Source organism: Lissotriton helveticus, chromosome 6 (genome assembly GCF_964261635.1).
Source record: "Lissotriton helveticus chromosome 6, aLisHel1.1, whole genome shotgun sequence".
NCBI classification, from domain to species: Eukaryota; Metazoa; Chordata; class Amphibia; order Caudata; family Salamandridae; genus Lissotriton; species Lissotriton helveticus.
Window position 1 is genome coordinate 1,165,131,116 of NC_136067.1, and position 12,626 is coordinate 1,165,143,741.

General features: G+C 47.4%; 1 protein-coding gene across 14 annotated transcripts in view; it reads left to right on the plus strand.

Annotated features, from left to right (window-relative positions):
* AFDN (afadin, adherens junction formation factor) overlaps positions 1–12,626 on the plus strand; it is a 1,642,835-nt gene that overhangs the window by 172,749 nt on the left and 1,457,460 nt on the right. For 7 of the 14 annotated variants that reach the window (XM_078648844.1, XM_078648846.1, XM_078648851.1 and 4 more), the window contains exon 3: positions 8,507–8,619. In XM_078648844.1, coding sequence (XP_078504970.1) covers positions 8,507–8,619 — 113 coding nt within the window. Of the gene's footprint in view, positions 1–8,503; positions 8,620–12,626 lie in introns of all 14 variants that reach the window. The other 7 variants (XM_078648845.1, XM_078648838.1, XM_078648840.1 and 4 more) reach the window with 1 other exon arrangement.

Below are 12,626 nucleotides of genomic sequence, written 5' to 3' on the forward strand. Positions count from 1 at the left end.
CATGAGGGAACTATTGTTTCTTTGAGCTTTCCATTGAATTGCATGTGTTCTCTTACTCTCTCCCTCATGTACTGCTTCCTCATTTTATAACCCCGTCCTTACCCCAATGCTTTGTGTTGCTTCCCACCCTTCCCAGCTTTTCTGGATTTCACAGCAACTAGTTTATTTTTGATATAGCTTGACCTTAGAGCAGGCTTTATTGGGTAGTTGGTGGGTTGGTTTCAGGTCTTGGCACAGAAAGGCAGCATTCATGGTATCGTGGGAAAGGGGAACTGATACTAATGTGCTCCACAGGCTGATGTAGAGCAGCAAATAGCCAGAAAATTTGTTTCATTTCTGAGTGCTCTGAAAAGTAAATTGGACCTTGGCAAGCATTATCTTTAATTTTTAACACTTCTTATTCTTTTTATATTGTATTTAGTTCCCTATGTGATACGTTTTGATAAATCATTCCATTTATAAAGACTGACAATATTGAATTCATTGTAAAGTTTAGAGATTACTCAAGATTAGTTTGCTTTTTCTCCCATATGTTGAAGTGTTTTTTAAAACTTTTCTATTAACTATGCTTTACAAACAAGCATTGGCAAAGAAAACAGCTTAACACTTGCATATAAAGGTGACACCTGTTGGCCTTGACAATGTTTGTTTTAAGTTTGCATGCACCAGGTTCTTTTAAGATTTGTCTCCTCATTTTGAATGCAGTAGGCTGGTGTCAGCTACTTTTGAATGCCGGGTCCACGGGTCTCCGGCTTTTTGTACTTAAAAATTGCATAAAGTAATGGTCATTTGCAAAAATTTTAATTTTGGTTTTCCCCCCAGACTAGATCGGCTATTATGAGTAATAGTGCAATATCTTTCCTTGAAGATGGCTTATTACTGTACTTTTTGACTGCAAAAAGAAATGAAAAACATCTATTCCCTTACTGATATAAAGTACTTTCTAAATGACAGTTTTTGGGTTGTGCCAAATGTTTCCCTCTTGGCATACATAGATAATCAGGTAGCACTCTACATTTAAAGCACATGGTTTGGTGCTTTGCCTTACAAACACAATCTGATGGAAAATAAAGTTTGAGATACTGCGCGGAAAGAGTTCAATGTAAGGCTTCTTCAGATTGCAAACTGCTATAACCAGGGCTAACTGCCTCTTCCTGTGGCTTGGTTGACCTTTAGCTGAGGTGGTAAAGAACATGTAGTTATATGTATTGTATGGGTGTGTGCATGTATTCTTAAGGATATGTTTTAGATGCCCCTTTGTGCACGAGGAGGACACAAGTGACACAGAGGCCAGGTGCACTTTTGGGAAGGGACGCCCGAAAGGCCAAGAGATATTGCTAGGCTCCCTCTATGCTCCTAACTCAGACCCGGCCTCCTTTCTCGCACACATATCTGAGGTGGTAGCTCAATGGAGTGGGAACCCTGGCTGCTGGGGGTGGGGGGGGGGGAAGGGGGTGAATTTTAACTCTGTGCTCAATGTGGATCTAGATAGGTCATTCCCGCCCCTTAACAGAACCCCTTCTGCGTCCAACGCGCAGGCCCTCTGAAGCTGGCTTGCGCATTGAGCCCTACTTGATGGGTGGCGAATTCTTAATTCCACCGCTCGCATATACTCTCACTATTCGGCAGTGCACGGGCTACATGTACGCCTGGACAGACTGGTCGAATCGCAGGCTTTACTCCCATTCGTTCAAAATGTTGAATACCTAGGTCGGACCCACTCCGATCATAATTCCGTGTTGATGCAGCTCGGGTGGGAGGCACAGTGCGCCCCCGGTCCTCATGTGGCAACTCCAGCCCAGATCACTGGACAACCCGGCGTTTCGTTCATCACTGGGGACAGCAATATTAGCGTACTTTGAACTGAATGAAGGAACAGCTTGCGATGCGCTTATAGAATGGTAAGCGTTTAAAGTGTCAATCAGAGGCCATTGCATGGGAGCCACGTGGAATGTCCGTAAGCAGTGATCTGACTCCCTTGCAAAAATCGAAACCCAGCTGATTCGATACGAACATGAAGGGAAGGGGGCGGGTAGAGACTTGCGACGTCTAGACACACTACGCTCAGAGCACACGGACCACAGGGAACGGCTTTGCCCCCACAATTAGACTGCGCACACAGCCCAAGCACACACTGCAGCAGATCAAGCAGGCAGATTGCTAGCCTGGCTGATCTGGCAAGAACACGCTCACACCCCAATTGGGACGTTACGGGCAACCACAGGGCCGATATTAGTCACGCAACGTGAAATACATTAGGCCCGGACACAACACTATGCATGTCTTTATCAGTTCCGCAGTAGCTGTGATGAATGTGACCTGGCAAGGTTTCTTGGCAGCTTGCAGTTGCCCATAGTGACAGGGGAACATAGGGAGACGCTCAATGAACAGATCTCGCTGGAAGAGATCGGAGATGCCATACAATCCCTAGCTTCTGGGAAGACCCCAGGGCCGTGCGGGCTACCGGCAGAATGCTATGAATGCAAAAACAACAGTTGATGGACAGAATGCAGAACAATGTCATACATTCACCCCAGTACATATACCATACTGCGTACCGCGTCTCACTGGCGCAGCGCCTTAGTACTGTGCTCACTAATGCCCTAGAGATCTAGCAACGCCTTCCCTCTATGCCCGAAGGGCACCTGGTGTCGTTGTTAAAGCCTGGCAAAGATCCGGTGGAGATGGGCTCGTATAGGCCCTCTGCTCTGCTCAACACTGCTTATAAGAAACTCGCAAAGGTGCTAGCGGACAGGTTGGCACAAGTAGTTCCAACGTTGGTCCATACAGACCAGAATGGCTTTGTGCCAGCTTGCAGTACTTCACTCAACCTGCGGCATTTTTCAGGGTGGCAGCATATGTGGTAAGGGAATGGCCAAGGGTGGGGTGCCTTGTACTGGACCTGAAAAAGGCCTTTGGTTACCTGGAGTGGAACTACCTGTGTGCAGTACTTGAGAAATTTGATCTAGGCCCAATCTTCATTTAACTAACATGCCTTCTCCACACTGGCCCCACAGTCCGAGTCAAATTGGGCCTCTACATCTCGTATTCCCTTACTATACAGAGAGGTACACGGCAGGGGTGCCCTTTGCCCCCTTACTGTTTGCGCTCGCAATGGAGCCGCTGGCGGAGGCGCTGCACATCCAGATAGGAGATGGGATGCCCCTAGGGGATGCCACTCATCAGGTGTCTCTTTATGCAGATGAACTCATTTACATCAGAGATATTAACCAAGTCCCTGCCCAACTGGCCCAATTGCTGGAAGATTTTGCTGTACTCTCCAGGCTAAAAGTGAATGTAGACAAATCCTGCCGCTACCCATTCAAGGGGGGGCTCCGAGACCCAGGTCTCACCATGAGTTGCAAACAAATGTAGTGGAAGCCAGACACGTTCCGCTACCTGGGAATCCAGATCTACTGCTAGTCAGATGATCTCTTTGATGGGAACCTGGGGAGGGCGGAGACGTCCATCAAATCGCAGATGCGGTTTTGAAGCCGTTGCCACTGGCTGTAACGGGTAGGATATCACTCACTAAAATGGTGATCCTCCTGCAGCTTCTATACTACTTTTCATATTTGCTAATATATGTGCCAGCCTCCTTCTTCACCACCTTACAGAAACAGATCTGGGATTTCATCTGGAGCAACACCAGACATAGACTGGCACTGAAAAAGCTGTACTTACCCACGGACCAAGGTGGGCTGGCGGCTCCTTGTTTCGAACATTACTACCTAGCCTCTCAGCTGCAGTGGATCGCCCGGTGGCTGTCAGGTCATCACTGGGCAGACACTGCAACTACGCAGCCCCCCTACCTTCTGGAGCAAATAGTCAGGCTATCCCACCCAGGCTCACGACTGAGACCACTGGAACCCTTGCTGCTTGCTGTGGCCCATAAATGCTTTAGAAGGAATCTATACTTAACGCATAATGTGATCCCCTATGCGCCAGCGATACCCTTAGAGGGAACTCCCAGTGGGCTGGCGGCACTTACTGTGCCAGCAATCAGGGGATTGCAGGAGAAGGGCAGCCAAACACTTGGGGACCTATACCACGAGAGGGCGCTCACACCATACACAACGCTAGTAGAAAAAGAGGGACTGCCACCAGGGCAATTCCTCGCCCATTGCGCGCTGGTGGCCTCACTCACAACTAAATGGGGAAATGTCACTACAGAGAGGCGGATGCATCTCACCATGCACTACTTGCACATCATGGGACAGGGCAGGCATCTAACGCGCTGGTTTGCAGCCTCACTTGGAACTCATGCAGCGATCAGCCTCAATACACTTCGTCAAAATTGGGAGCGGGGGAGGAGCTTCGCCTGCAACTATGATGGCCGCCTAGACTCTCGGCTCCGCCGACCTTCGCGCTTTCCTTCACGATCCTGCAATTTATCCTGCCACTGAGCCCAGCTTGAGCCCAGCTTTGAAACGGGGAACCGATCCTGAGTATAATGGTGTGTTTCCCGGCTCGTTCCAGGCGGTAGCGGCGGTGATACACCCTCGCTTCTTCCCCGGCCCTGCGCAGCGGAAGGTCCGGGTCTTTGTCTGTGCGGCGCGGCCGGACCCGACCACGAACAACAGCTGACTTCGCAGATGAGGCAGAGTCGATCGGCCGGTAAGGGACTATCGCGCTGTGCCTCCCGCTGCAGCGATTCATCCCGCCCCGCGATCTTGCCCGCCTGGACACATTGTAACTAAGAGACGTACATTGTATTGTTTCCCGGCTTGGAAGCGACCTGTACAGCTCCCTCGTCTACCCCTGCTCTGTAGTGGACGCCATTTTATACACCGCACATACAGCGCTTGAAAGTGGAGACCCTAGAACACAGCCGTGAGTCCGGATAATTGCTGATTTCTTATCAGCCCTGTGGGAGGTACCGCAATGCAGTCCATTGCCCCTATGCCTCTGGCTCAGCTGTACTCTGCAGATTATCGACGGGGTGGTCTGCTGCTGACGAGTGAAGATGGCGACCGGATTCCGGAGCTGCTACACGTCCGTGAGCCCTGGATAAAGAGAACTGCTGCGTCCTCTCTTCCTGAGACACCCCTGGGGCTCCGCGATGTTCTGAGTGCTCTAGATGCTGTACGAGCTGCCTTGCAGGACAATGCCCGGGATCTGGGGAACCGGCTTGCTGCCATTACTCCAGTTGGCCGTGGTTGTCCTTCGGTGCTGGACATTGCGCCACACCCTGCACCAGACCACAGTGATCTGCTTACCCAGGTGCCTACGGAAGCGGTGGAGGATCATGGTTCAGGGGCGGCCGATGTACTGACCGCGGCAGCCCGGAGGGCTGGTGTTCATGGTTTCGTGCAGTGGTTGGGATATCGTCCCCGGACGCCATGTTTGGCACCTCCTTTGTGTTCTGATGGCGTGGCTCTTTATTCCTCTTTGGAGCTGGTGCTATCACTCAGGCCTGCTGCTTCCGGAGGTCTTCTGTACTACCGTGGTCCTTTTTGTATTGTTCTCGGACGCGCAGGGGTGGTCTGGGTGGACTCTGGTGGACGTCTCCCCATTCTGTATTGGCCATACTGGGCGCCTCTGCCGTCCTTGATAGCGGCTGGACTGCTGGACTCCATCGACCATCTTGATCGCAGGGGACAAGGTTGAGGCTGCTTTTGGACTTGCTCGAGCTCACAGTGCTGGGACTAGGGGGGAAAAGCGAGACATTGTTTGAAGTCGAAAGTTGGTATCTTCTCATCTTCAATTGATCGTGCGGGCCGGGGTGGAGGATGTTTGGGTGATTTCTGGTGTTTGTTTGGTCGGTGACAATGTGGGACACGCTTATAATAATATCACGATTAGCGTTATGTGGCATTGTATGACTTGCATTATCATATGTTAATTGTTTCTTATTCCCAAGCTTGATCCGTGTGGAAAATCGCGGCAACTCATTAGCACTTGAAGGGGTTTTAGTGGTGGAACGTGAGGGTTTGCGCTGAACTTCATTGGACATTGAAGCAAGGTTTCTTTGGTCTTTGGTGGGTTATATCTATGGGAGCGAGAGCCAGACGTGGTTCTGAGTGTTTGATTTCCTTGTCGGCTGTATGCGGGACGGGTTTGATGCTTCTGTGGGGCTGGGAGTCGGGCGGAATGTTCCCTTTTTTGACTACTACTCCCCTACGAAATGTCTTTTGATTTGCTATAACTCGCTTACCGTTCCGGTTCGGGGTGCTTGCCCTTGCCGGGGGATGGGAGTCAGGGAGCTCGTATTGCTTTGTTACATTCTCCTCCTCCATCTTTTTTCCCTTCCTTGGGGTGTAGTTTAGGGGGCGACAGGCACACTGCTAGTGGGGTTGGGTCGTAGCCATCGGCAGGGGTGTAGGGTGGGTTTTTTTTTTTTTTCTTTATTTTCTATGACCATTCTATTTCCCCTTTCCTTTCTTCACAAGAGCTGTGGCGTATTCTCCTGATTCTTATCTAAAGCGTATTCGGGTGCCCCATGTTGATCCATATATCCTGTACTTCTGGTGGGCGGGTGTCGTTGGGAGGAGATTGCTGTCATTGCTATCCAATTGCTTGCTTTTGGTTCACGCTGCATTTGAATTTCTGTGGATTATGGCTGTACATTATTTCGTCCCTCAATTTGCCCGTCCACGGTTCTGATGTAGTTCGTTTATTGCCACCCGATATGTCTATGTATATTTTCCTCTTGTGTTATAACAATAAAAAGTTTTCAAAAAAAAAAAAAATTGGGAGCTTTACCTGGGTCACCAGTTTACTGTCACGGAGTGGGCCCGGGTGCTTGAGAGCCCGACACGCATCCCCAGGAATATGCACTTCTGGCAGATACAGTTATACATAGTTCATATCTCCCTCCTGTGAAAATTAATCAATATTTTAGTCGTGGTGATGCCAAATGTCCAGGGTGCGCTGAGAATGGGGCTGACTTAATACATATGCTTTGGAGCTGCACCAGGGTAGGTACAGTGAAGTGAAGTGGCTGCACTACTGCACACTTTTACTGGTCGGCAGCTGCCTTTCGATTGCCCCACCTGTTTTTTGCACAAGTTCCGCAGGACACCCAACACAAAAGTCACGTCCATATTTTTAGACCTGGGAATGATAGTGGCCAAGAGGCTGATAAGTAAAAGGTGAAAAGCGCCAGACTCCTCCCATATACAGGCTTGGCGGAACTCCATCCTCGCGTGGGCCAAGGCGGAAAGCCTCACCATCAGATGTGAAAAAACCCTGGGACCGAGTATGGTTCCTATCGCAACATACTGGGACACACTACACTGAATTACAATGAAATGTAGGCGAGCCGACCGGGGACGACTCTGATGCACAGGCTGTAGGTAGCTAGCATGCATGCAAACTGAGACAGCGAATACACTACGTCGCCCTTTTACTGGCAAATATGTGGTGACTGTATCAATATACAACCTCACACTTTAGAAATGGGGGGTAGCTAGTAGCTGCCAGCAGTAAGAGTAACCTATAACACTGCACATGTGAACGGGGAGGGGTTGAGGGCTGAGCAATTGTTATACACGTTTTGTTTCGTCCCTTTTCTCTTTTGCAGTCAGTTTATGCAAATCTTTTCTTTTTTGCTCTCTTGTGAATCTATTACTGTCGCCTAGCTGTTTACGAGCACCAGTGCGACCGCTTTATCTTTATGTTTACACATGTAAAAGCGTGCAGAGGTAGGCATGTAATAACATATTTACTCCAGAGGACAAACAGGAATGTAAGCTATTATGTAACTGACATAACTTTTGTTCCGCTTCTCTTCCCTTCCCTTGCCCACCTTTCGGGTACGAATTGCAAATGAACCTACAAGTCTTGTTTTTACAGCATTTATCCTGCCGGATGTATGTCAGTACAACGCGATCTAAAAGATCGCTGTACTTGACAACGCTGTTTTTAAAACGCAAGTCGTTGCAACAACTTGCGTTGGAGGGCGCGGATTTTGGAATCTTATAATTTTATATTCCAACACCAGTCCACGTAACAGTTGGGAAGGTGTTGGAATATAAAATTACAACATTCCTTGCCCAACAGCGCCATCCAGCGCAAGTCGTAGTAACGACTTGCATTGTAATGGCAGCATTATAAAGGCACTGCGGTGCAAGCACCGCGTTGTAAACGATGTTTCCCATCCTGCCTTGGGAATGTAATAAGAACATACAAATGTACATGTACCGTACCTTATGTACCAACTGGAATGCCCAGCAGTGGCTGCATATATATATGTGCGTTATGTTGTAAAAATACAAAATCAATAAAATAGATTTACAAAAAAAGGTCATGTTTTAGATGTTGGCATATTTCAAGTGCCTATTAAGCAAAATTGACTTGGTGGGGTAACAACGGAACCTTTATCTCAACAAATTGTGAATCTAACTAAATTATACTACATTAGCATAAGAGATCAGCTTAATCTACAAAATACTAAGCTGAGTAAAGAGGAAAGAAATAAATACTCTCTTTTTATAGTTGCATGTTCACTGCTTTTGTTAGTAATGGGATACTTTGTAATTGCTTGTTTATTGTTTTCAAGAAGAAAGAAGATTGGATATGGACGAGAAGCCACTTGTTGTGCAGCTGAACTGGAACAAGGATGACCGAGAGGGAAGATTTGTCCTCAAGAACGAAAATGACATATTGCCGCCTAAGGTGAGGCTGTTTCATGACTGTGTTAATGTTGATTTACTGGGAGGAAAAAGTGGTCAACTCAATTCTATAACAATGGAAATCTGCATTTGTTAAGCACACCTTATATACTACATTTAAGTTGTACACCGCTGTATTTAAAATGGTAGACAATTCCCTTGTCGTGACAAAATAAGCCACTGGTTCTTTGCAACATAGTATAATAATAATAATGTTACTCTTAATATTAATCTTTCAACTGTAGTGGTACAAAACGTTAGGATATATAAATGTCGAAATAATGTTATATATACCCAATTGAATGATGCTTGGATTAATGTCCTCTTGTTAGCGTCGGCATGGTGGTTCGGTCCTTCTTCTTTATTCTTGTAGGTTCTTGTCTGAAGAAGCAAGGTTCAGGGGTGCCCCAAAATACTAGATATAGGGGCGTTACATGTAGGTAAAAAGGTTGAGTCCAATGGGTCCCTTCCCTGGGGTGTGTTGGCCTGGGGTGTGTTTCCCTGGGATGGGTACAACCCCCATTATACCATCCTCCAGGGGGCATGAGCTTATTATCCCTGGTTGGCTGCGTCCCCTCATCTGCAAGATGGTGGGGACTGAGAGTTATGCTTCACCTAGCGCCCCCCCCCCCACCTGAGGGGTGGAGTTGGCAGAGGTGGGCACACCTCTCTTGCTCACTTGTTTTTCCTGCCAGTTCTCCCGCCCAAAGTTTTTCATTTAAACCCACACTGGCATCAGTATGGGTTTAATGTGCTGAGAAGTTGTTGTGAATGTATCTAGGACCCTAATTAAATATTCCCGATTCATGCCCTTATGCGGTTATAACAAAACATATCCTTATAAAGGCATAAGAATCATATCCATATTTAGTCATAGCCAATGCAGTCCAAATACGGCAAGGCTACTCCCATAGACTCCTAGAAAGCACAACGTGTTCTTTAAACAAACCAAGCCTCCAGCAGCCCGGGAAATCCCCCTGCTTTTGTTTTGATTTGAACAAGAACTCCTGGAGTCCAGAAAGAACTGTAAGTTCTTAGTGACGTCTTATGTCCAACCTTACGTCAAACTCTGCACCTTTCAGGTATAAATATACCAACGTTGCCTTAAGCAAGCACACGGTGGTTTGGAGCAGAGCGGCTATCTACTTGCCCGAAGCCCAGCTGGTGCGAGAGCCGAAGGAAGACGACCCTCCCATTGACGCACTGAGAGAGACGCTGTCTTTTCTCCTGCCGAGAAATCCAGCCCCAGTGTTTCCAGTCACCCTCGCGGGTTTCTGGGAGATCGAGTCCTGAGAAACGAGATACAAGACCTCCTTCATTCTATAACCGAGGTACGGAGCGGATTAAATCCTTAAGAGAATTCTTGATTCAGATTCTTGGCAAAAACGAACTTAACTTAAACTGCAGCTCATATACTCCTTCCCACGTACTAGGCTTAGGTTAGGTACACCGGGGTAGGCGTATCGTAGAAGCACCAGTTGAGTAAGTTTAGTCAATGATTTTATGTATGTATATATTTTATCCGTTTTAATTATCATATGGCTCAGAAACCAAATCAATGGGGGAGAGGAGTTGGCCTAACGGCTAGGGCGCTCGACCTCGGACCTGGAGAAACTGGGTTCGAGTCTCGCTAACGACGCCAAACATCCTGTGATTCTGGGCAAATCACTTAATCTCCCCGTGCCTAAAATGAATGTGTGTCTGTCCTCATGTAACGTAAACTGGTGCTATGTAAAGCGCTCTGATAACTGATTCGGTTCGGGTCTAGTTCGCGCTATATAAAACTCTGCTAAAAAAAAAAAATGCTTTTACAGTATTATTTCATAATACTCCTTTTACTGTACACACTTTACTTTATGACAAGTATTGCAATTGTGGCAATTCACTTCTCTTGCACAAGAAAGAGGACTGCTCAATAAATAACTTTTATTGAAAACGCCCGTCACTGTATTTCTCTGCACTCTGGTGAAACTAAGCATGCACGATTGACTGAGTGAAATAGCTGTCTATTGTTTTCACACGACTCTGGAGATGTACTCCTCGTCCTGGAGGGAGTGAAGTTGTCACGTTTATGCGGTTGTCAGAAGCTAATCCCTTATTGTCTATTCAGGGAAGTTAACACCTCCTTGTTTACTCGACAAAGTTTCTAGTGACCTCTGAGCTAGCTGGCATTCATAATTAAGTCTAACGTATTCAATAGAGACCTAGATGACCTCAGTCCTACGTCTACACTATCGTTTATGTGGTTCCAATGCGCAGAGCCTATTGGGAATATAGGAACTACACTACAAAGTTTGATACCAAACGTCTCAGTTTTCAGTGTAGCCATTATGGTGCTGTGGAGTTCGAAATGATAAGCTCCCAGCACCATATACTCTTAATGGCAGCACTGAACTTACAATGTCTAAGAATGGAGTTAGACACTGTAGGGGTACAGGGCTAATGTATCTGTACTCAAACCACTTGTGTAGTGCACCCAGCTAGAAGGGTGACTGATTTATGCCAGGGCAGTGGGTTGTAGGCATGGCACACAAGGATGTGTGCTATGTCGACTCTTCACTTTGTTCTGCACCAAAACATGCTACTTGCTAAGGCAGTGTAATGGTAGAGGACCTCTAAGTGTGGCACAATAAGTTCTGCAGCCGTTAGAGGTCTTCTCCGGTAACAGTGCCCTGGTTACCTGTGGTACCATTGACCAGGGGCTGACCTCTGGCCAGAGATGCCAATTGGGTTTTGTTTTTAATGCAGTTTTAGGGAAAGAATATAGGCCCTGGGTACCTGATAAGCAGGTGCCCAGGGCACACTCAGCCGAAGCACATCAGCAAAAAGTGGGGGCAACCATGCAGAAAGAGGGCACTTCTCACACCAATGCATACCAGAGGCTTTTAAATGTATCCCACTCTGCTATATAATTAATACTGTGAGTCAAACCTGGGGATGAACCCCAGATTCTCATTTTCAATGTGTACATTATTTCCTATGTATTTTCTCGACAAATGCGTCCAGCCAATATTTGTCTCTTTTAGCCCTTGAGCAAATCAACTGACCTGTTTTGATCGGTGGTCTAGCAGTAGTCTAGCAATGGAGAGATGGTTTACCTGTTTCTAGTATCTAAAACTATGTTCCTTAAATCTGGCATTAAAAAAACTGTCCTTTAATTAAAACTTTGGCTTATTACCTCTCCTTTTTAGGTCCAGGTAATATCCAGACCGGAAGTCCGAGATTTATTGTCAGTAGGAGGGCTGCTTTATCCCTCCCTCTTTTTGGCTCTCCCTCCATTGGCTGGCTTCCTAAACGGAGGCCAGCCATTGGAGGAGAGAGCCGTCACTCCGATTTAGCCCCGTCTTTTTCGGATTCGGGGGCGTAAGTTTTGCTCTTCTTTAGACAGTGACGTCATCCGTCACTCAGAACAGCAAAACACTCCCCCGAATGCGAAAATTACCATGCTTTCTCCGAGGCATTTCTGTTTTGCCTCGGAGAAAGACGGTGGTGGTTTCCAGAGCTGCTCTGCTCGTCCCCCCTTCCCTCCGCTCTCCTTCGTCCCGCTCCCCCCCCTCCCTCAGCTCTCCTTCGTCCCGCAGAATGTTAGCTTTCCTAATCGTGTTCTGGCAAAAATAACTGAATGCTGCTCATTAAAAAGTGAAAATTCCGCCGCTCCTCGGCGTCCATATTAGTTTGTTTCCTGTGTTTTTGCATGAGCTGCGGGCTCGGGCCTTGACACCTGGTGTGATCTCACAGAACATTCTGCACGGCAGAGATCACTGTTTACATACAGCTGGGGAGGGCCGCATGTGAAAGATCGGTGTATTTTATGCGTTTTTTTTATATAGCGCGGACTTTACCCGAAGGTTTCAGAGCGCTTCACAAAAGGAACAGATCTGATACCTACTATATTAACAGCGTGGACGCCGTCTCCACTGCCAAGAAGTTTGTCCCTTTGGGAACATGCTTAACTTGTGCAGGAGACATTTTCCGACACAGATGGGGAGGGCCGCGGGCGCGCCCCTCCCC